General features: G+C 41.1%; 1 protein-coding gene across 1 annotated transcript; it reads right to left on the bottom strand.

Moving 5' to 3' along the window:
• Positions 1-17: 17 nt before the first annotated feature.
• Positions 18-19,734, bottom strand: gtf2h1 (general transcription factor IIH, polypeptide 1). The gene is made up of 15 exons (XM_080437834.1): positions 19,579-19,734; positions 17,175-17,330; positions 15,940-16,132; positions 12,349-12,511; positions 11,618-11,711; positions 10,395-10,544; positions 8,847-8,926; positions 6,647-6,777; positions 5,968-6,049; positions 5,787-5,875; positions 5,489-5,606; positions 4,715-4,805; positions 3,884-3,999; positions 3,042-3,134; positions 18-2,135 (listed from the first exon to the last, which is right to left on the bottom strand). Exons 2-15 carry the CDS (start codon positions 17,326-17,328, stop codon positions 2,049-2,051), a joined length of 1,641 nt encoding a protein of 546 aa, XP_080293960.1. The 5' UTR covers positions 17,329-17,330; positions 19,579-19,734; the 3' UTR covers positions 18-2,048.
• Between the last annotated feature and the right edge of the window lie 2,680 nt (positions 19,735-22,414).

Raw genomic sequence — 22,414 nt, 5'->3', positions numbered from 1 at the left:
TCCGCTGGTCATCGAAAAGTTTTAGGTCTTTTCAGTCTGAATGAGACAAACAAAAAAATATCCATGGGGTGACTAATCCATAGGAAAAAAGTTGTTTTGCGTGAATTATCCCTTTAAGTTACGCGCCGCTGGTGTCATATAGCTCAAGTAAATAGCAGATCTACAAGCTCACACCGCGTCACATTCGTGTGAGCTTGTAGATCTGCTATTTTACGGGATAATGCAACACTAGCGTGCAAACTAAGTATGAATCGGTGCTTTATTTATGCTCGTCCTACAAGCACTACCGTGTGTAAATGTCTTTACAGTATTGCTAGAATCACTCTCCTAAAACCAGAGGGTCTCAAGGGACCCTCCTTGAGGAGCTTCCAATGAGGTTCCCCAGCTAAATTATTGATACGTTAGAAACCATATGGACCCTTAAGGGGATAGTTCACCCCCAAAACGACTTTTTTTCCTATGGATTAGTCACCCCATGGAGACTTGAATTCATGGATATTTTGTTTAATTTGTGTCGCATTCCTAAGCCAATCATTTCCGGTAGGAGACACAAACGGTCTCCTTTGTGTCTCCTACCGGAGCCGCTGTTTACCAAATGATCAAATTATGAATCAAATTATTGTTTTAGGAATGCGACAAAAAACAAAAAAAATATCCATGAATTCAAGTCTCCATGGGGAGACTAATCCATAGGATTTTCTTTTTTTTTGGGGGGGGGGGGTGAACTATCCCTTTACCAACTCTTGAGTTATTAGGGGTCCATTTAGAGGGATATTTCACTTTAGAACATGTCTGTGGTCATTTTATCGTCTACTCAGCCTTTTGTGTTTCACCACCTTAAGTTGTTTGGTTCAGAATTTTTGATTTTTGATATACATTTATTTTATCAGACACGCCCTCGTCCCATACAAACCAGTCGTAAATTCAAACTCCATTTTAATTTATACATGTTAAGATTCATTGAAAACACCTTCTAATACGTAAGGGGTTTCGTGATTTTTCCATTACTTTTTTCATTTATTTTACAAATTTATTTTCTCATTTATTTTACAAATTTATTTTTTAATTTTCCAATAGAAATTATAAAAAAAAAATACATGAAAAGTCATTGAAAAAGCACGGCCGCCCTCACGCATTATAAGGACAATATCAGTCACCAGAACCAAATACAGATAATTCTGGGGGTTCTTGACATGAAAAGGTTAGAGAACCACTGATATAGCAACATATGTATTTTTCTGAAAAACTGTTTGTAGAATCAGAACCTCAGGTCTGGGGGTGAAACTCAAAAGCCTGAGTAGACGTTAAAATGACCCCAAACATGTTCGAAAGTGAAATATCCCTTTACTGCACACCAACCAAACCCTAGGGGGTCCTCGAAGAAAAAGAAAAATCCACTTTTTTAGATCCACTGTCCTCCTACTCCGGCCTGAGGTTTGACCGCGGACCAACTGAACCCTGACCTCTCTGACCGCTGAACCCGACCCCCGGTTTGTGTCCTAAACGGGTCAGAAAGCTTGACCTCTGACCTCACACAACCAGCTCATACTCTTAACCCTTTGACACACATCACCACCTCAGTACCCTCTGTGTCCAGAGGGGGGTGCCGTTACCCCACCGTGTCTCTCCACTTTGGTCATATTTATACCATTTTTATATTTTATTTTATTTTAAAAAGTCCCATTCAACCATTAACAAGAACAACATCATTCATCCTTCTCATCCTGACGGAGAAAATGCAAAAAACGGGGGGAAAAAGTTAAAGAAACTAATTTACAAACGAAGTGTGAGTGAGATAGGGTTTTTTTTTTTTTTTTAAGTCTCTGTTGTTGAAACAATATCGCCATCCTCCGAAAAAAATCTTCGTCATTTTCATGGATGCTTTGTTTTGTTGTTCTCAACGTTCCCAGCGGCTTCAGCTGTAGAGTCCAGCAGGCCGTCTGTACGTCCGTCTGTCCGTGTGTCTGTCTGTGTGTCTGTATCTATGTCCATCTTGTCTGTCCTCTCGCTTTGACCATCGTCTCTTTGACGGTTTCCGTCTCACAGCTTCAGGTTTTTCGTAACATGCGACGGTTCTGCCAGGTCTGGAACTTATTGTAGGCCACCTGGATCATCTCCTCCAGATGTCCTGTCAGCTGCGGGACATTAAGATCATATGAAACCTCTTATCTCTAGATTTTAAGTTTTTGATTTTTTTTCCTAAATTAACGTCCTACTTGATCATACTACAGCGTCACACAAAAGTAGCAGATCTACAAGCTCGAAACACGGGGTGAAGTGACGCGTTTTGAGCTTGTAGATCTGCTTTGGCACACAGCAGATCAATAAAAAGTACACGGCACAAAGAATAAATCAGGCATTACGATGCCATCAAGGCCTGCCAACAACTTTTAGTTGACTAAATAAACTCTAGACTTAACTAAGACAAAACTCAAATATTTCAGATGAATACAACTAAATGGAATTGTATTCAAAAGATTATGACAAACACTAAAACTATCAAAATGTGATGACAAAATTAACGCTGGTACGGTATTTAATGATATATGTATCATACCATCATGCCATTGTCCTTTTAGAAACATCATAAATACTGCAGACAGACTTATGTTTGTGTTCAGATATTGAAACATCATAAATACTACAGGCAGACTTACGTTTGTGTTCAGATATTGAAACATCATAAATACTACAGGCAGACTTATGTTTGTGTTCAGATATTGAAACATCATAAATACTACAGGCAGACTTATGTTTGTGTTCAGATATTGAAACATCATAAATACTACAGGCAGACTTATGTTTGTGTTCAGATATTGAAACATCATAAATACTAAAGACAGACTTACGTTTGTGTTCAGATATTGAAACATCATAAATGCTACAGACAGACTTACGTTAGTGTTCAGATATTGAAACATCATAAATACTACAGGCAGACTTATGTTTGTGTTCAGATATTGAAACATCATAAATACTACAGACAGACTTATGTTTGTGTTCAGATATTGAAACATCATAAATGCTACAGACAGACTTACGTTTGTGTTCAGATATTGCCGTTGGACTTTGGTTTGAAACGGATGCAGCTTTGTGGCCTGGAACCTCTCCAGGTTGGACCTCATCTTCACCACCTGCATGAAGGAAGAAAATGAGAGGATAAATGAAAGAGAACAAACATCTCTGTTGTCCAAAATATTAACTTTTCAGGAAATGAAAAAACAAAAACATGTTTTTATAACAACACAACACTGCCTCATCAAAGTTGGTATGGTGACTTTATACATTGTCAGATACTTGAATGTGTCCTTATATTATCATCACTTTACCCAAATACAGCTCAAGTGGAGTTAGGAGGTTTTTGACCATTAACTCTTTAACTGCCTCTGACGTAATTGACGTAATTATTCCTGTTTACCAATACTGCCACTGACGTAAAAAACGTAATTTTAATTAAAAAAAAAAAAATCTTTTTTTTATTAATTTTTTTCAATTTGACCCAAAGACCAAGGAGGTATGATTTTTCGAAGATCTAGACTCCCATCCACTTCCTTGTTAACTTAAAAATGCTGTATCTCGGCTCCTGAGTACTTTTTTTTTTTCAATTAAAAATCTCTGGCAGTGGGCAAACGCGGCCAGCAATAATTGTGGCAGTGAATGAGTTAACTGCCAGAGATTGACGGTTCATGGACCTGAGTTAGCTCTGTACTGGGGCCAAATCTCTTCACCAAAAAATAGCAGATCTACAAGCTCACAACGCATCACAACGTGACACGTTGTGAGCTTGTAGATCGGCTATTTTTGGCTAAAGTTCCCCCCTCCAGAATATCATGGATGCTGGGGTTCAGCTGGTTAATAATAAAGTGCTCTCTGGCAGACTGACCTTCTCCTCCAGGAAGGGAGTGTTGACGGGGAAACAGGACCAGAAGTGTCTCAGCAGCTCTCCTACGGCCGTGTAGAGATGTTTCAGCTCCTCCTGCACCTCCTTGGGCACCATCTCTACAACAATACAAAAACACAACAAGCACTTCACCATTTCATTAGAACTAAAGGTCTTAACAGAGTGGATGTGGGTGTTACCGGTCGGATCGCGTAGCGATGATTGTTGTTTTGTCCTCCTGCACGGTGCAGGGGAAAGGAAAGCTTGCAACAATCCAGCTCTTGACGCCCGCGTGCGTGTGCACAAACGAGCACGAGCGCGAGAATTTCACGGGACCGCGCCCGCTCGCCTCAACGCACCTCGACTTCTCCGCGCGTCCCATATAATCGCCCGCCTCTCATTGAAAATGAATTACATAGGCGCTTCAGTCGCTTCCCGTCTGAAATGACCTTAAGACTAGTCATTTAATGCTTGGTTGTGTGTGGGTATCACGCTAGGAAAACAGCTGATCTACAAATTCGGCTGTTTTCAGCACACTGCTAAGTATAAATCATGCATTATGACATCATCACGGCCCGCTAAAATACATTTTAGTTGACTAAATCAACAGTAGATTTAGTCGACTAAAATCTGATGATATTAAGTCAACTAAAACATTTCAAATTACTAAAATATGAAAATATAAAAAACTAAATGGGAATTTTATTCAAAAGACTATGACTAAAATGTACTGTGAAAAATTAACTCTGCTTGCTTTGCATTTGAAAAACAAAAGTACTTCTACTACATGCCATAGTGGGAATACAACAGGGACAAAATGAGTGGAATACTTACGGTTTATGGCTTGCTGTGTTCCCGCCTGCATGAGGGCGCCCCCTGGTGACAGAGCTACGATGGCAGACGTGGCCATGCCGCTGGTCAACACCTGAGTACAGGACACCAAACTCTGCATCACACCTTCTGCATGCACTTATTTACAGGACACCAAACTCTGCATCACACCTTAAGCGTGCACTTATTTACAGGACACCAAACTCTGCATCACACCTTATGCATGCACTTATTTACAGGACACCAAACTCTGCATCCACTTATGCAATTTTATGGAAATGGCAAGCTGTGTTCATGATTTGAGGCAGTTTGTTCAAAACGGACCAATCCTGCAAACTTTGGAAGCCGACCTTAGCCAATGACGATGGAATATGGGAAATCGGACAGATGCGGGTTGATCACATGACTATAGAGATACTGTGTACCAATTTGCATGACGTTTGAATAAAAGCTGTAGGAGTAATGGGGGAAAATGGGTTTTGCACACATCGGCTTCCTGGTGGCGCTATGACAGGCCCATGTGAAAAATGTGGGGCAGAGGTTCTGAATTGGCATCCAGGGAGTGGGTGTGCACAGTTTCGCAGCAACCGGGCCAACGGTGCCAGAGATTAGCTGCTAACACACGGACAGCACAGGACACACGGACGGACGGACACACGGACGGACGTACAGGGGCCGGGGGTAAAACATACTCTCTCGCCATGCCTTTCGGCCTGGCGGAGACAATAATAGTAACCTGGGTGAGGTTAGGTCTGTAGTAATAATAATAATAATAACCTGGGTGAGGTTAGGTGTGTAGTCTCTCATCTCATGCTGGATGTGGCTGACGGAGCTGATGATATCCTGACTGCTGCTGTAGTGCTGAGACAGGAGCGGCACCGGCCCGTGGGAATACCTTCAATTAAATCAAATGAAACCAAACTTTATTTATAAAGCACATGTAAAACAACCGAAGCACACCGTAGTGCTGTACAAGGTTCAAAACAGAGCATCAACAACCAACCAATCTATCGACGCACAAACAAACATATACAAATTCAAAAGACATTAGATAAATATATAAAATAAATATTACCTGTCAGATTTCTTGAGGTTCAGAGCCAGGGTTTTTGGTCTGTTTTCAGTTTGCATATCCTCATACTCTGTGGTTTCTTCTAATCTCACCTGAGAAGATGTTCACCATGAAACGTTAAAACCCATTAAATTAAACTAATAAAGCAAATGGCCTCTCTGTGGCTAAAAGAGACACAGCTCACCTTCTTGCCAGGAGGATGGAACACGTCTGAATCCCTGGAGTTTCCGTCGGTACTGCCGGTCTCACAGCTGGGGGGGGCGTCCCTTTAAAAAGCACCGTCAACAAAGATCACAAAACAATGCCTTCTAAATCCTAAAACAGTTTTCTGAAAAACTTCCGGGGAAATTAAAAAAATAGCAGATCTACAAGCTCATAGCGCGGCACCGAGTGCCGCACTATGAGCTTGTAGATCTGCTTTTTTTTTTTTTTTTTACTCTTTGACTGCGGTTGACTCGATAACGCGTCAATTGTAGTTTGTCCAGTCGGCCGTCGACGCGTTAGACGCGCGTTCATTGTTTAATCTCTGATCGCGCTATTCTGATTATTATATATAATAATTATTATATATTATATATTATAATCTGAGAACACGTCACATCCGGTTTGACGTAGACACTGTTTGGGCCTGTTTGGGGGGGATGAGTGAGTGAGGCGATTGAGGTGTCTATTTGCGGCTCTCTGCTGGTGGAACCATTGTATGTGTTCAAAACCGCAGCTAGACAAACTATATGAAAATTAAATAACAAAATAACAAGCGTGCGTGCGTGCGTGCGTGCGTGCGTGTGTGTATATAAAGATTTGCACAGCAGAATAGCCAAAGAAATGTAAAATTACACAGATTGGTTAGTCGTAGTTCTCACCCTTTGCGTTGCCCTGCAGCCAGCACCATGGCACTGTGGTGGTTGAAACGCTTGATGATGGCAGAGTTGCTGTTATCCTTCACCGTCTTAGTGGAGCTGAAGGCCGAGGCCAGAGCCGCCAGACCGTAGCCCTGTGGAACACCATGGTACAACATAAAAGACCAGACACCATGGTACAACATAAAAGACCAGACCGTAGCCCTGTGGAACACCATGGTACAACATAAAAGACCAGACCGTAGCCCTGTGGAACACCATGGTACAACATAAAAGACCAGACCGTAGCCCTGTGGAACACCATGGTACAACATAAAAGACCAGACCGTAGCCCTGTGGAACACCGCAGTGTTATACAAGTGCAAGCTGAAAGTGCACGCTAGAACGCCCCCCCCCCGTAGATTCACGAGCCAGGTACCCAAATAGCTACTTTGTATAACAGGTTTACAAGTGAGTGTGAAAATGTGTCCTCACTCCTCACAGGCTACACCATACATGGGCAACTGGCGGCCCGTGGCCACATGCGGCCCCCACCTTCACTTAATGCGGCCCGCAGGTTAATATCAGAATACTGATATATTATTGATTTCAGCTGTTACAATTCTAAACCACACTTTAATTACTTCAGTCTATATTAGTAGCTTAATGACTAGTATTACAAGTATGTTGTCTTTTTTATGTCCAATGTATTTGTATTTAAGTTCATAAAGTTAACACAAGTATAACTAAATGAATTTTGTATTCAATAAAAATGTCACTTTTCTGGATTCATATTCAAAAATAGAAAAATAGTAGAAGCTCAAAACGCGTCGCACCGCGACACGTTTTGAGCTTGTAGATTATCCCTAGAATGTCTGTCATCTTACATACATTTCATGTATTTCAAATAGACAGTCATAGATCGGTCTGGCCGACACGCTGTGTAGTGCAGGATTTGCGCGGCATTAAACTGCTCTAAACGGCGTATGTACTCACCCAATAATTAATTCCTAAGACTTGGAGTCAGATATTGTCCTCTAGTTTCATATCCATTTGAAAGTTCTGCCAGAAAACGTGTGATAAGTCAAATATCTCCACGTTTCCACAAGCTGCACAGGGGTCATACCTATGTTCCCCGGGTTCTATGTTCCCCACTAAGGTTATGGTTAGGGTTAGGTTTAGGTTAGGTCCTATATTCCCCGCTCTCCTAGGAAAGCAGGGAACATATATAGAACCTGGGGAACATAGAACCTGGGGAACATAGGTACGGTCCCGCCCTACTGCACACGGACGACTTTCTGTACGGGAGAGGGGCCAGACTTGAGTGAAGGACCGAATTAATCAAAACTTCCTCTGATCACCACAAACGTCATCATAAATTGACACAGGGAAGCACAAACGAATGGGGCACACAATTGACAGGTGCGTTGTGATTGGTGCGGGGTAATGAATCACATAACCTGCCAATTGTGTGCCCCAAACATTTGTGCGTCCTAAAGGAAGTTTAGATATATTCAGTCCTGCACTCATTCCAGGCCCCTCGCCCGTACAGAAAGTCGTTTGTGTGCAGCTCGTGGAAACGTGGAGATATTTTACTAAACACACGTTTTCTGGCAGAACTTTCAAATGGATATGAAACTAGAGGACAATATCTGACTCCAAGTCTTAGGAATTAATTATTGGGTGAGTACAGACGGAGTTTAGAGCAGTTTGACGCCGCGCAAATCTTGCACTACACAGCGCGTCGGCCAGACCGATCTATGACTGTCTATTTGAAATGCATGAAATGTATGTAAGATGACAGACATTCTAGGGCTACTTGTAGATCTGCTATTTTTGCTAATTTTGCGTAACATAGAATGGCAAAGTATGCCATTAGTATGGCATTAAAATCAAACGTTTAGTTATAGCTCTATAATTCATGGCATTCCTTGAATTTTTTAAAAGTACAAAAGTATCGGCATCAAAATATACTTTAAAAGTACTCATTGTGCAGAATGTCCCATTTCACAAGTTCAAAATGTATACAAATCTTTTCATTACAGCAGATCAGATACAAGCATATCGTGAGCTTGTAGAGCAACTCATATCTCATAGCTTGTAGATCTGCTATTTTTCAATAGCCCAAAGTATAAAATAACGGTTAAAGTGGTTAAAATCTAACATGACAGATGCTTTCGCGGTCTCAATGGGTTTAAATGATCTGCTGTGGAGACGCTCTCACCTCCTCTGTGCTTTTGTCCTCCATAGACAGCAGGTCCACCAGAGGATTCTTCACCCCTTCAACCACCATGTTCTTTAGACCTACAAGACCACACAGTGAATCAGACCTACAAGACCACACAGTGAAGGAGCAATAGCAACATTCAGACACTAGATGGCACACTTTCCCAACACACCGGTCGGCGGTCGCAGCACGTAGTGTTTAACAATCATAACAATGTTTTCATGTGGATTTGTTGATTATAACCCATTAAGACCTGAAGCCGATTCTACAAATGTCTTCTAATTCCCAAAAGCATTCTGAAAAAAAATAACGCGTATGTTTCTATATCAGTGGTGCGCAAACTTTTTCATGTCAAGGACACCCAAAATGATATGTATTTGGTCACAGACCCCCATCTTGTTCCAGGGACCCCCCAGAAGCAAAGATTTGAGTTAAAAATGTTTGCTTTAAAACAATATATATTCAAAGATTTGCACAAATTTTCACGATTTTTCAAAAATAGCAGATCTACAAGCTCGTAGCGCGGCACTCGGTGCCACGCTATGAGCTTGTAGATCTGCTATTTTTTAATAGCTGCCAAAGTGACAGAGATGCGTTCAAGGTCTTAACTCATTCAGTGCCACTGGACGTCTAAGACGTCCGTTAATATAAGCCCTGAGTGCCACTGGACGTCTAAGACGTCCAAAAAATAAATAAAAAAGTTCAGAACCCAAGATATCATGATTCGAAAATATTCTGCTCCATTCACTCTTTGTTTAACTTCTTACTGAAAAAGGCTGTATCTCGGCTCCTAAGCACTTTCTTTTTACAATGAATTTTGGCTGTGGCACTCAGAGCCAAACTGCCATAAATAAGCCGGGCACTGAATGAGTTAATGGGTTAAGAAATAAATAAATAAAAATGCTTTTAAATTACTGGATTGATCTACATGAGCGAGGTTCATAATGATAATGAATGTATTTGTATAACGCTTTTCTGAACAAAGTCACAAAGTGATTTAAAGACAACAAAAAAAGAAGTAACAAAAACACATTATCAACAGAATAGACTAGTTACAGCAGTACCAACCACCCCGTTAAGGCTGGGAAGGCATTATAATTTGTTTGCTTGAAAAAAATTATATAAAGATTTACATGATTTTTCAAAAACAGCTGATCTACAAGCTCAGTGCCGCGCTATGAGCTTGTAGATCTGCTATTTTTGAATAGCCAAATAAATCTTAAAATTGCAGATGCTTTCCCAGCATGGTGTGTTTTCAGAAGAGTTTTGAAGGAGAGCACAGATTGTGCTACCCTCACACTCACAAAGCGAGCTTGTAGATCTGCTATTTTCAAACATTTTAGTACTTTTACTTTTGATACTTTAAGTATATTTTGATGCCAATACTTTTGTACTTTTACTCATTTTGAAGCCAATACTTTTGTACTTTTACTCAAGTAACATTTTGAACACAGGTATTTTACTTGTAACAGAGTATTTCTACATTGCAGTATTGATACTTTTACTCAAGTAAAACATTTTGAGTAGCACTAGATGAGAGCGTACCTTTCTCGTCCTGCTTGGCGCACTCAGAGAAGATGTCCTGTGTCCCGGTGTTGATGCGGTCTCTGTGGAAGTAGTGGGACTGGAAGAACCGCGTCCAGAAGTCCTTCTCCGTCATGGTGTGAGGAACGTTCTCACTGTACTTCTCTCTCACTGTAAAACACACCAAACACAACCACCATGGTGTGAGGAACATTCTCACTGTAAAACACACCAAACACAACCACCACAGTAGATCAGGGGGTCCTCTATGTTTTTGTTCAGGGCCAAGGACCCCTTAGCTGAGAGAGAGAGAGAGATGAAGCAGGGACCCCCCCACCCCCGTCACTACATGTAGTGTAAAACTACAGTATGTTGCAAATTAATCCAATTCAATCCGGAACGCATCCGTGTCATTTTAAGATTTCTTAGGCTATTCAAAAATAGCAGATATACAAGCTCATAAAGCGGCACTCGGTGCTGCGTTATGAGCTTGAGCGCTATGAGCTTGTTTTCAGTGGTTTTCCACCAGTTGCCACTGTTCGCTACCCTATGAATGATGCTTTCACTGCCAGATGACGACAGACAGGGAATTGACAACAAAACTTGTCTACTTCCTGTCTATTCGTTGAAGGAAAATGCCTTTATCTCCGTTTCTGTAGTTTTTTTGGCAAAAACAAGCCACATTCAACTGGCCACAACTATGAAATGTATTACCAGATATATATTTTTTCCTATTCTACTAGAACCCCCTGCGTATAATGAGGCGATCACGGAAAATATTCCATGATTTTTCAAGGATTGGTAAAATCTTTTCGGTAAAAAGTTTCGCTGGCACTGGCGTGACACTATTACTCTGGCAGTTAAATACTTAATGTAAAAAATAAAACAAGACAATCACACAGATATTTGCTAAGTCAACACTGAACGCAGCGAGACATCAACGGAATCGTCATTTAAGAAATGAGATTGCATAGAATATATCCCATAGATAGATGTATGATATTTGGTTGATTAATGGTGCAGCCCTACTCTGGCATCTGGCTTTTAAGCTACAAGAGAGACTGTTTTACCTGCTGGATACGTTCTGAATATGTTTTACCTGCTGGATACGTTCTGAATATGTTTTACCTGCTGGATACGTTCTGAAGATGTTTTACCTGCTGGATACGTTCTGAAGATGTTTTACCTGCTGGATACGTTCTGAAGATGTTTTACCTGCTGGATACGTTCTGAAGATGTTTTACCTGCTGGATACGTTCTGAAGATGGACTCAATGATGTCAGCCGTCAGGTTGTACCTCAGCCCGTTGCATCCGTCTGTCTGAGGACGAATGTCTGCCTGCAACACAGAAATATAGAAGACACTGAATGTCCGTCTGCAACAGACAGACCCCCAGAGGGGTCCGTGTTTTCTCAATTACCTTTTTCTTTTCTCGATATTGGCTTTTTTGCCGATATCCGATTTCCCGATATTGTCCAACTCTTAATTTACAATTCCGATATCATGCCATATTGGCAGTTGAACTAATACATAAAAAACAATACGGATATTTTCCGATAACACAGTTTTAAGTCAATATCGGGGGGGCACGTCTACTTTTTTCATTTATGTACCGGTATTTATCATCATTCACACAGTATCTATGGACTCACCATAAAGCCATATGTGAGTATGTGAGTGAGTGAGTGAGTGAGTGAGTGAGTGTGACGGCCGATCTACACCAGACTTTTCAAAGTGAGTGTATCCATGGTGCGTACAGCGCGTTTGTTTAGATCAAATATATTATCAATGATACCAGCTACACCAGGCGTGCGGATACGCGAGTCCCCCATACGCAGACTTTTAAAATAGGACTGGATCTAAAAGTGCGCGTGTGCGTATATGCGCGTGTGTGCGAAAATTCTCTGGTGTATATGGGCCGTGAGTGAGTGAGTGAGTGAGTGAGTGAGTCAGTGAGTGAGTGAGTGAGTCTCACCAGAAAAGCAGCAGAGATTCCAACCTCCTGCTTGTTGTTGGGCAGACTGTGTTCTGTGTTGTTCAGGCTCAGCCGATTGGCCCAGAACTCCTCTGCACTGATCACCTGACTGACCACCAGATCCTTATAGAGCTGGAACAGCACCGGATCCTCCTGTAACATTCTGACATAAAACAACTAATGTTAAATTAACAAACATTATACAACAGGTAGTTCCGACCAAGCAATCTGATTGGTTGAAATAGCTATCTACCCGTGCTTCAAACCAGCATCATAACACGGGCCTAATCACATTAATAAATCACTCCGGACTGCAGTCCGCACCTGATTAGACCATATATGGCACAGCTGTGCTGTGACGTCACGCTGTCCCACGGTAGGAAAACAAACAGCACGGCGAAAATAGCCGATCTACAAGTTCACAACGCGTTGCCAGGTGTCGCACAGCGAAAATAGCTGATCTACAAGTTCGCGACGCGTTGTCAGCTTGTAGATCAGTTATTTTGGCCACGTGACACGGTCGTACGACGGAGCATATAGCCTACTGGAATTCATTCCACTGCGCAAGCATTGATAGCTCAGCCCTCAGCTGTCTTGATGAGACGGTGCCTCAGGCTCATAGCGCTGCTACAGGGACTATTTAATGTCTCAGTGAAAAACTCTTCTCTTAACAGGGAAACGGATAATAGCGAAACATTTTTATTATGAATTGCTCCACAATATGAATACATTTGGATGTATTTTGTTGGTAACTGTTGTATAATCGCAATATTACACTCGAGGGTGTGCTTTACCTTACATTATTGGCACTTCTGTGATGCTGGCGGAACTCGGCTTCGCCTCGTTCCTGACCGCATCACAGGCGTGCCAATAATGGCGGTAAAGCACACCCTCTCCTGTAATATTGCTTAATTCAAGCGTTTAACAAGGGTTTGTTATTAGACAAGGTTCCAGAGTGGGAGCAGGGTTTTAGTAAAGGATAGAATAGGGTAACTGTATTTTGTGGAGTCTGAAATAATGTGTTTATTTATTGTACATGGTTCATTGTTCAGACATGTCTTGTTATGAAGTATATTTGTTGTGTGTGTGAGGAGCACGATGGAAAATAGTCCTGGACTTTATTGTGTCATATCCTCAAATAGTTTTAACATGTGTTATGACTTTCCAAATAGACTAAACTAAAACTATGACGAAAATGTTTGTCGACTACCTTTTTTCACTGACGAAAACTAGATGAAAAAAAAAAACTAAGCTACGATGACTAAAACTATGACTAAATATATTGACAATTTTGTCAACAAATAACAACTAGAATAAAATGTTAGGGAGGGGCTAGTGGAGAAGAGATCCAGTAGAACTAAAAGACAAGTCATTTTAGAGACAAGGTCATTTTTTGTCTGGTTGCGCTCGGTGTGCTCTGAAAATAGCAAACCTACAAGCTCACAACGCGTCGTTGTGAGCTTGTAGATCGGCTAAGTGTAAAATCAGCCATTACGACGCCATCAAGGCACCGCCAAAATACTTTTAGTCGACTAAATCAACTGTAGATTTAGTCGACTATAATCTTACGATATTTAGTCGACTATAATCTTACGATATTTAGTCGACTAAAACTAGACAAACCAGTAAAACATTTCAGATGACAAAAATATGACTAAAACTAAATGGAATTTTATTCAAAAGACTATGACTAATACTAAATCAAAAGTTGGTGTCAACATCAACACTGAAACTAGACGCGTCGCAATTCAGGGCAATTGCAGAGTGTGGTTGCGACACTAGTCGCGGTCGCTGCCGCCGGGACTCGAGGAATACGCTGGGAGGAATACCGTCGGAGGCTGTGCCAATTACATTGTCACGTAACTCCTGAGATCACTTGCTTTTCATTTAGAGAGGATTGAACCCCCCAAAAATCATGTTTTTGCATCAAACGGTTACGTTTTGTGCATTTGTGGCGCCCTCTATGGGTCAAAGTGGAAATTATTTTGGGGATTTGTTGAGTAAACCATCCTCGACATGTGATTCAATTTTGGGATCGATTGGACATTTCGTTCGTGATTTTTGGCATTTTTGGTAAAACGGGCCCCTCCCACTAACTTTGGAAGCCAATTACGGACGAACGGTAAGGACTATCAAAATGCCGTTTGGATTTATTTATTAAGGGTCCATAGATGACCTGTCCCGATTTGTGTGAGATTTGGACAAAATTTGTAGGAAAAGGAGCAAAAAGTGTGTTTTGAAGAAAATTCAAAATGGCAGAAAATCTATCCAGACGCAAATGGGCGTGGCCTATATGGGGAGTTGCGTCATGACCCAAGGAATCCAGGGGAAAATATTTTTTGATTTTACGACCTACGGTTCAAGAGTTATAGGCCAAAACGTGAAGGGAGCTGTTATAGCGCCACCATGAGGCCGACTGGTGTATAATTTTGTTTAATAATTTCGCACTAAATCATGAACCTCCCCTGCAAGTCTTGTAACTCTAGCCTTTACGGTTTCTGAGAAGAAAATACTTGAATGGGCATTTTTTCATTTTCCCATTAAAGTGGATGGGGAAATTTAATGCACTAATAAATCAATATCAATTAAACTATGTAACCAATCTCTTAGCAAAGTACAAGCGCACGATTCCCGGTGAAGCCGGTCATTTTGAAATATGGCACGAAATTGGGCAAAAAAAACTGTGGGAGGAGTAGCAGCCCGAAATATAGTTTATCTAGAAACATCACAGATGGTTTTTGCATTAAAAGGTTACATTTTGAGCATTTGTGGCGCCCCCTATGGATCAAAGTGGAAATGCTTTTGGGGATTTGTTGAGTAAACCACCCTTGACATGTGATTCAAATTTGGGATTGACTGGACGTTTTGTTCGTGATTTGTGGGCTTTTTTGTAAAACGGGCCCCTCCCTCTAACTTTGGAAGCCATTTACGGACGAACGGTATGGACTATCAAAATTATAGATTATCGCATGGGTCCAGAGATCATGTGTACCGATTTTTGTGAAATTTGGACAAAATGTATGGGAGAAGGAGCTAAAAGTGTGTTTTGAAGAAAATTCAAAATGGCGGAAAATCTATCCTGACGCAAATGGGCGTGGCCTATATGGGAAGATGCGTGGTGACCCAAGAAATCCATTTTGATTTTACGACCTACGGTTCAAGAGTTATAGGCCAAAACGTAAAGGGGGCTGTTATAGCGCCACCATGTGGCCGATTGGTGTAATGTATTTTTTCAATAATTTCGGACAAAATCATGAACCTCCCCTCCAAATCTGGTAACTCTAGCTCTTACTGTTTCAGAGCAAAAAATACTTGAATTTGAGTTTTTTCACTTTCCCATTAAAGCGGATGGGGAAATTTAATGCACTAATAAATCAATATAAATTAAACTATTTAACCAATCTCTTAGCAAAATACCGGTGAAGCCGGTCATTTTGACATATGGCACTAAATTGGGAAAAATAAACTGTGGGAGGAGATGCGGTTTGAAATATTGTTTATCTATAAAGAAAGAATAAAGTTTCTCTATAACAATAGTCTGGTTGCCCATTCGGGCAACCACACTAACTAAAGCCATAACACATCTCTCACCTGTTCTTCTCCTCCAGCTCCTTGTTGGCCTTCTTCTTGAACTTGGGCAGCAGCTGCTGCAGCAGCTCTTTAGCAGCATCTCTGTCCGTGGTGGCACTGCCCTGGTTGGAGAAGTGGAAGGTGGAGCTCTCTCCTGTGTGCAGGATCAGCTGCAGCTGGATCTTAGCCTTACCGTCTGGACTGATCTTCTGACCTAAAACACACACACACACACACACACACACACACACACACACACACACACACACACACACACACACACACACACACACACACACACACACACACACACACACACACACACACACACACACACACACACACACACACACACACACACACACACACACACACGAACGATCCATTAGGGGATTCACTAGTACCTGTGTACAAGATCTATTAGGACCAAAAGAAGATCTATTAGGATACAGGAGCTTCAGAATAAGCTGAATAAGAGCTAAGCCTGTTGCCACTGAACTGTGTTTTAACCCATTAAGACCAGCATTTTAGATTGTAACCATTATCTTATACTTTGGCTATTCACAAATAGCCGATATACAAGCTCACAGCGCAGCACCGAGTGCCGCACTATGAGCTTGTAGATCTGCACGGGGGGAAAAAAAGTCATGAACATTTCAAAAATAGCAGATCTACAAGCTCACAGCGCGGCACTCTGTACTTCAGTACTCATTCAGTACTTTACTTACAGCGTATATCGGCATACAGGTGGCTGACATAGAAGTATATGTACTCACAGCGTATATCTGCATACAGGTGGCTGACATAGAAGTATATGTACTCACAGCGTATATCTGCATACAGGTGGCTGACATAGAAGTATATGTACTCACAGCGTATATCTGCATACAGGTGGCTGACATAGAAGTATATGTACTCACAGCGTATATCTGCATACAGGTGGCTGACATAGAAGTATATGTACTCACAGCGTATATCTGCATACAGGTGGCTGACATAGAAGTATATGTACTCACAGCGTATATCGGCATACAGGTGGCTGACATAGAAGTATATGTACTCACAGCGTATATCTGGATACAGGTGGCTGACATAGAAGTATATGTACTCACAGCGTATATCTGCGTACAGGTATCTGACAGAGAAGTATATGTACTCACAGCGTATATCTGCATACAGGTGGCTGACATAGAAGTATATGTACTCACAGCGTATATCTGCGTACAGGTATCTGACAGAGAAGTATATGTACTCACAGCGTATATCTGCATACAGGTGGCTGACAGAGAAGCGGTCTTTCCCCTCGGGACCCCAGGCGATGCGTTCAGCCATCAGGTAAAGGGTTCCGTCCTGTTTCCTCTGACGAACCTTCTTCACCACCAAGAGCACTTCCTCTGATAGAGACGTCATTACTGAGGAAAATAAACAACAACACAGAGACGCCATTACTGAGAAACAATACACAACAACAAAAAACAAAAATTCATCAAAGATCACATGAAGTCCACTTGAACCCCAGAATTCATATTCTGGGATTCTGGGAGATTAGCCAAAATAAAACAAGCTCACAGCGCGTTGACATTTTACTGGACTATTAACACATTGAGTGCCAAGGACGTAGATCTACATCTTTTCCCCCAAAAAAGCGGTAGAAACATGTTTGTTCCAGTGGATAGAGACACACGGCCGGAAGCGGAAGGCCTACAAATTCACGCCAACTTTTGAGACAGCGCCGCTACTCGAGGTCCGTTAGAACGATGAACTGCAGCTCTCAATGCAATCTCTATGAGAGGCATTGTAAAATACCGTAATTTCACTGGTTAACTACTGAGGCTGTAGCGATTTTTTTTGTGTTCTAATAAACTGTCCCATTTGTTTAATTTATCCTTTTTAATGTCCCATATCTGTCATCTCGATATACTACCCACAATATACTATAATATACTCCATCAGTATGTCAAAACCGCTAGCATCGGAGATCTAGAGTTTAAGTGGTCGCATGGTATATACGTCACGGACGCATCCCTTGAGGTTTTCAATACCCAGAAAACTGGCGAAAGTGTCCGTTTTCAAGATGTTTTGGTCATTATCTCTGGAACAGAAGGTCCAATCTGCTCAGTTCAAAGCTTGTTGGATGCGTGACTTTGAGAACATTAAGCACGCAATGACACATTTTCCGGTTGTTTGGGTTTTTTAGGGGAGGCGAGATCTTAGTTGGGCAGGCGACCGCCTGTCCTGCCTCTACAGTGGGTACGCCACTGGTCGCCGCTCGGCGCTCGTAAAGACAGTGATGTCACTGAAATGCCTGTCTGCTGTCTACCCTCTGCTGTGTTAACATTATGGGTAACTCATTAAAGTGGCAAATTAAATGTGAAACACATCAACTATTAAGAAAACAAGAAGATATGTTGACAAAGACACTCCATACATTTGGAAACATATTTTGATTAAAATCAATATCGTCTCCAGTTCATGTAGGATAATTTTTAAAGTAGGCTAACTCTCATATCCTCTCATAGGGAATGCATTGGCAGCTGCAGTTCATCGTTCTAACGGACCTTGAGTAGCGGCACGGTCTCAAAAGTGGGCGTGAATTTGTAGGCCTTCCGCTTCCGGCCGTGTGTCTCTATCGACGGCAGTGGTGTAAAGTAACCGAGTACATTTACTCAAGTACTGTACTTAAGTACAATGTTGAGGTACTTTTAATTTACTGGAGTATTTTCCAAGTAAGTGTCGCTCAAATAAGTGTGATTAACAATGTAATTTAGTTTTTTTGTCGTTGAACATTATGTGAACATTATGAATAAAATATAACATTTCTTACATCATTTAATAAATGTACAGTATATGAATAGTGGACATACGATCTACAAGCTCAAAACGCGTTGCATCACGACACATTGTGAGCTTGTAGATCGGCTATTTCCAACATGGAAATGATGACGATTATGCAAAAAATATATATTGCGATTATCTCAAATAATTGTGATATGTGTTGATGATATTGTATTTGTGTTATTTCATGCTATGTTGATTAATTGAATACATAGGATCACAATGGAAACAAGTCACCCTACTGTTCAATATGCACTAAAAGCCACATGAGATGAATCAATATGCTCAATAATATCAGTTTGCATTAATACAGTTGTTTATGTACTTTGTATGGATTAGCCAGCTAAGCTAACAATGTCTTTATATCTGTCTCTAGTTAGCTTAGTGAGTAGAACACACACACACACACACACACACACACACACACAGACACACACACAGACAGACAGACAGACACAGAGAGACAGACAGACATAGAGACAGACACAGAGAGACAGACAGACACACAGAGAGACAGACAGACATAGAGACAGACACAGAGAGACAGACAGACATAGAGACAGACACAGAGAGACAGACAGACAGACAGACAGACACAGAGAGACAGACAGACATAGAGAAAGACACAGAGAGACAGACAGACAGACAGAGACTAGATGAGCGATAGTTAGCTAGGAACAATGAATGGACCCTTATGGGTCTGTAACTCTGCGAGGTCCATTTGGTGCCATGTGTACACTCTGAGTTACATTAACTAACACACACACACACACACACACACAGTTCAGAGAAAAGTCCCTCTCTCAGTGAATTAGATAAACTGACCTCTAGTCGGCGCTCCTCCGGTGGGTTAGGACGCAGGAGGCTCAGATAAAGATGTGAATGATGATAAATAAATGTTATTATTCATATGAAACACTTTAAACTCATTAAACTATCACAAGCACAATTAAACAGACGTTAACATGACTACTGCCGCGCGGTGCTGCACTCTAACGGGTCCGGGTGGAAACACCGGACGGACGGACGACAGTTCCCACCTTCTAGCTCTGGAGTAACCTTGCGTCACCAGTCTTTCCACCTCGGAGGAAAAGCTCTGGAGCCAGTTGCATCACCTCACACTAAATTCAAACTTAGCCTAGTTATAGCTTAAATGGCTTTTAAAAAAGCCATTTTAAGCTATAACTAGGCTAAGTTTGAACTGTGAGGTGGTGCAACTGGCCCCATGGTTAGAAGCAGTGGTGTAAAGTAACTACTATACGTACATTTACTGAAGTACTGTACTTAAGTACAATTTTGAGGTATTTTTTACTTTACTGGAGTGTTTCCAATTTTCAGTACTTTTACCTCTACTCCACTACATCTCAGAGGCAATTATTGTACTTTTACTCCACTACAATTATTTGAAACCTTTAGTAAACTTTTAAACTTTGTCTATTTGAAAATAGCAGATCTACAAGCTCACAACGCGTCGCATTGCGGTGTGTTGTGAGTGAGCTTGTAGATCTGCTAATTTCAAAAGATTTTTATACAAATATACATATGATTGATTGATTGATTGATGTAGTTTATTTAGAAAGACATGAGAATAGTACATGACAGTACATAACAGTACATGGAACTAAGTACAAATTCACAATACAAGGTCTACTAAACTGGAAACTCTCATTAAGCACTAAGCTTGTTTAAGATGAGAACCCCATGCACACAAATCATGATGTCATATAAGAGGCAGACAGATATACACACTACTATACAGAATGTCATACAATCAGCTTTCAGGTTACTGGTATGACGAGAGAAAAAATATATATATATATATATACAAAAGAGGAAAATGAAGGAGGGGGGGGGGGGGAGGGGGGGTAGGTTAAGACTTAGACAGGGGCCATTTTCGAATTGCAGCCTCCTGAAGGTGTATCTTTAGGGCAGTTTTGAAAGTGAGTAGGGTTTTACACTCCTTTACTCCTTTTGGTAGGGCATTCCACATTTTTGATGAATAGCATGAGAACGAGTTCATTCCCTTAGTTGAGCCAAATCTGGGTTGAACATGATTTGTGGAGCTGCCTCTGGTGTTATGATCATGGACTGCATTAACATTTTGGAAGTATTTTGACAAATACAGGGGGATCCCAATGTTGTGGTGTATCTTGAAGACCAGGCCCATAGCAAGTTGCTGTACTCTGTCCTCAACCCTAAGCCATCCAATCCTAGCAAAATGAGGAGGGGTTAGATGGGTTCTGTGATTGAGGCCAAGAAGTAGCCTTACAAGTTTGTTTTGGGATGTTTGGAGCCTTGTTTTTAAGGCCTTGGAGGTGTTGTGATACCATGAAGTGCATGCATAATCATAATGACCTTGAATGAGGGCCCCTGCAAAAATCTTCAGAGTATTCTTACTGACTAGGCGATCAATCCTCCACAAATTGCGTGTTGTTTGGTTGACATTTTTGATCACTTTTTCGGCGTTTTTGTTACCAGAGAGGTTTGCCTCCAAGATGGAGCCCAGGTAGGTAATTTCATCCTTTCTTTTGATCGTGAAACTCTCTGCCTTGCTAAGGTTAGGACTGGACCCAAAGAGGATGGATTCAGTTTTACCCAGGTGTAATGAAAGTTTGTTGTCAGAGAGCCAGATGCAGATCTTGTTGAGTTCGGAGCTGAGAGTTTTCTCAACCTGCAGCCTGTCTCTGTCCGAGACTAGCAGTCTCCGAGTCATCTGCGAACAGGAACAGTTTGCAGTCGCAGGCCGATGACATGTCATTCACATATATCAGGAACAGTAAAGGTCCTAGTATACTTGATGATACATTACCTTGTGAAATGGGACATTCTGCACATGAGTACTTTTACTTTTGGTAATGTAAGTATATTATGATACCAATACTTTTGTACTTTTACTCAAGTAAATGTTTAATACTGGACTTTTACTTGCAACAGAGTATTTCTACATGATGGTATTGATACTTTTACTTAAGGAAAGACCGTTCTCCTTCTCCTCTTTCAACTACCCGTCCCTATTGGTTGGGAGGTGTACTGCACTCATATACATTATAACTATGAAAAAATGGCCTCCGATCGGATTAAAATGCTTTTTATTGAACAATACAGAAAATACGGGTACTTAGACCCAAGCGTTTTAACTTGTTACATCCATGGCCATGAGGTCAGCACTTTATATTTGAATTTTAAGGTTTAAGTAGATGTACGGGTTGTAAATGTAGAAATTTTAAAAAGCAGGAACAAGTTGCGCCATGACTGGTAGGGCGTTAGAGAGAACTCACTAAACGCTCTGGACCACCAGGGCTACTTCCTTCTTCTGCTTCTGTATTTATTTGCTAGCGTCCATTTTCGTTGCATTTTAGCACCACCTTCTGTTGAACTAGGAGTAATTACTTGGTGCTGTAAGTCAGTGGTTCTCAAAGTGGGGTGCTGGGGGGGGTACCAGGGGGTTCCCAGCAGAATGTGTTAATACAGCGTCACACTCATTTTAACCCCTTTATCCATATTTTATACTTTGGCTATTAAAAAATAGCAGATCTACAAGGTCATAATGCGGCACTCTGTGCTTGTAGATCTGCTATTTTTGAAAAATCTTGAAAATGTGTGCAAATCTTTAAATCTTTTTTTTTTAAAGGCGAACATTTTTAATACAAATCTTTGCTTC

This window comes from Gymnoscopelus braueri (genome assembly GCF_963280865.1).
Source record: "Gymnoscopelus braueri genome assembly, chromosome: 9".
Taxonomy (NCBI): domain Eukaryota; kingdom Metazoa; phylum Chordata; class Actinopteri; order Myctophiformes; family Myctophidae; genus Gymnoscopelus; species Gymnoscopelus braueri.
This window is presented reverse-complemented; position numbering and strand designations above follow the sequence as displayed.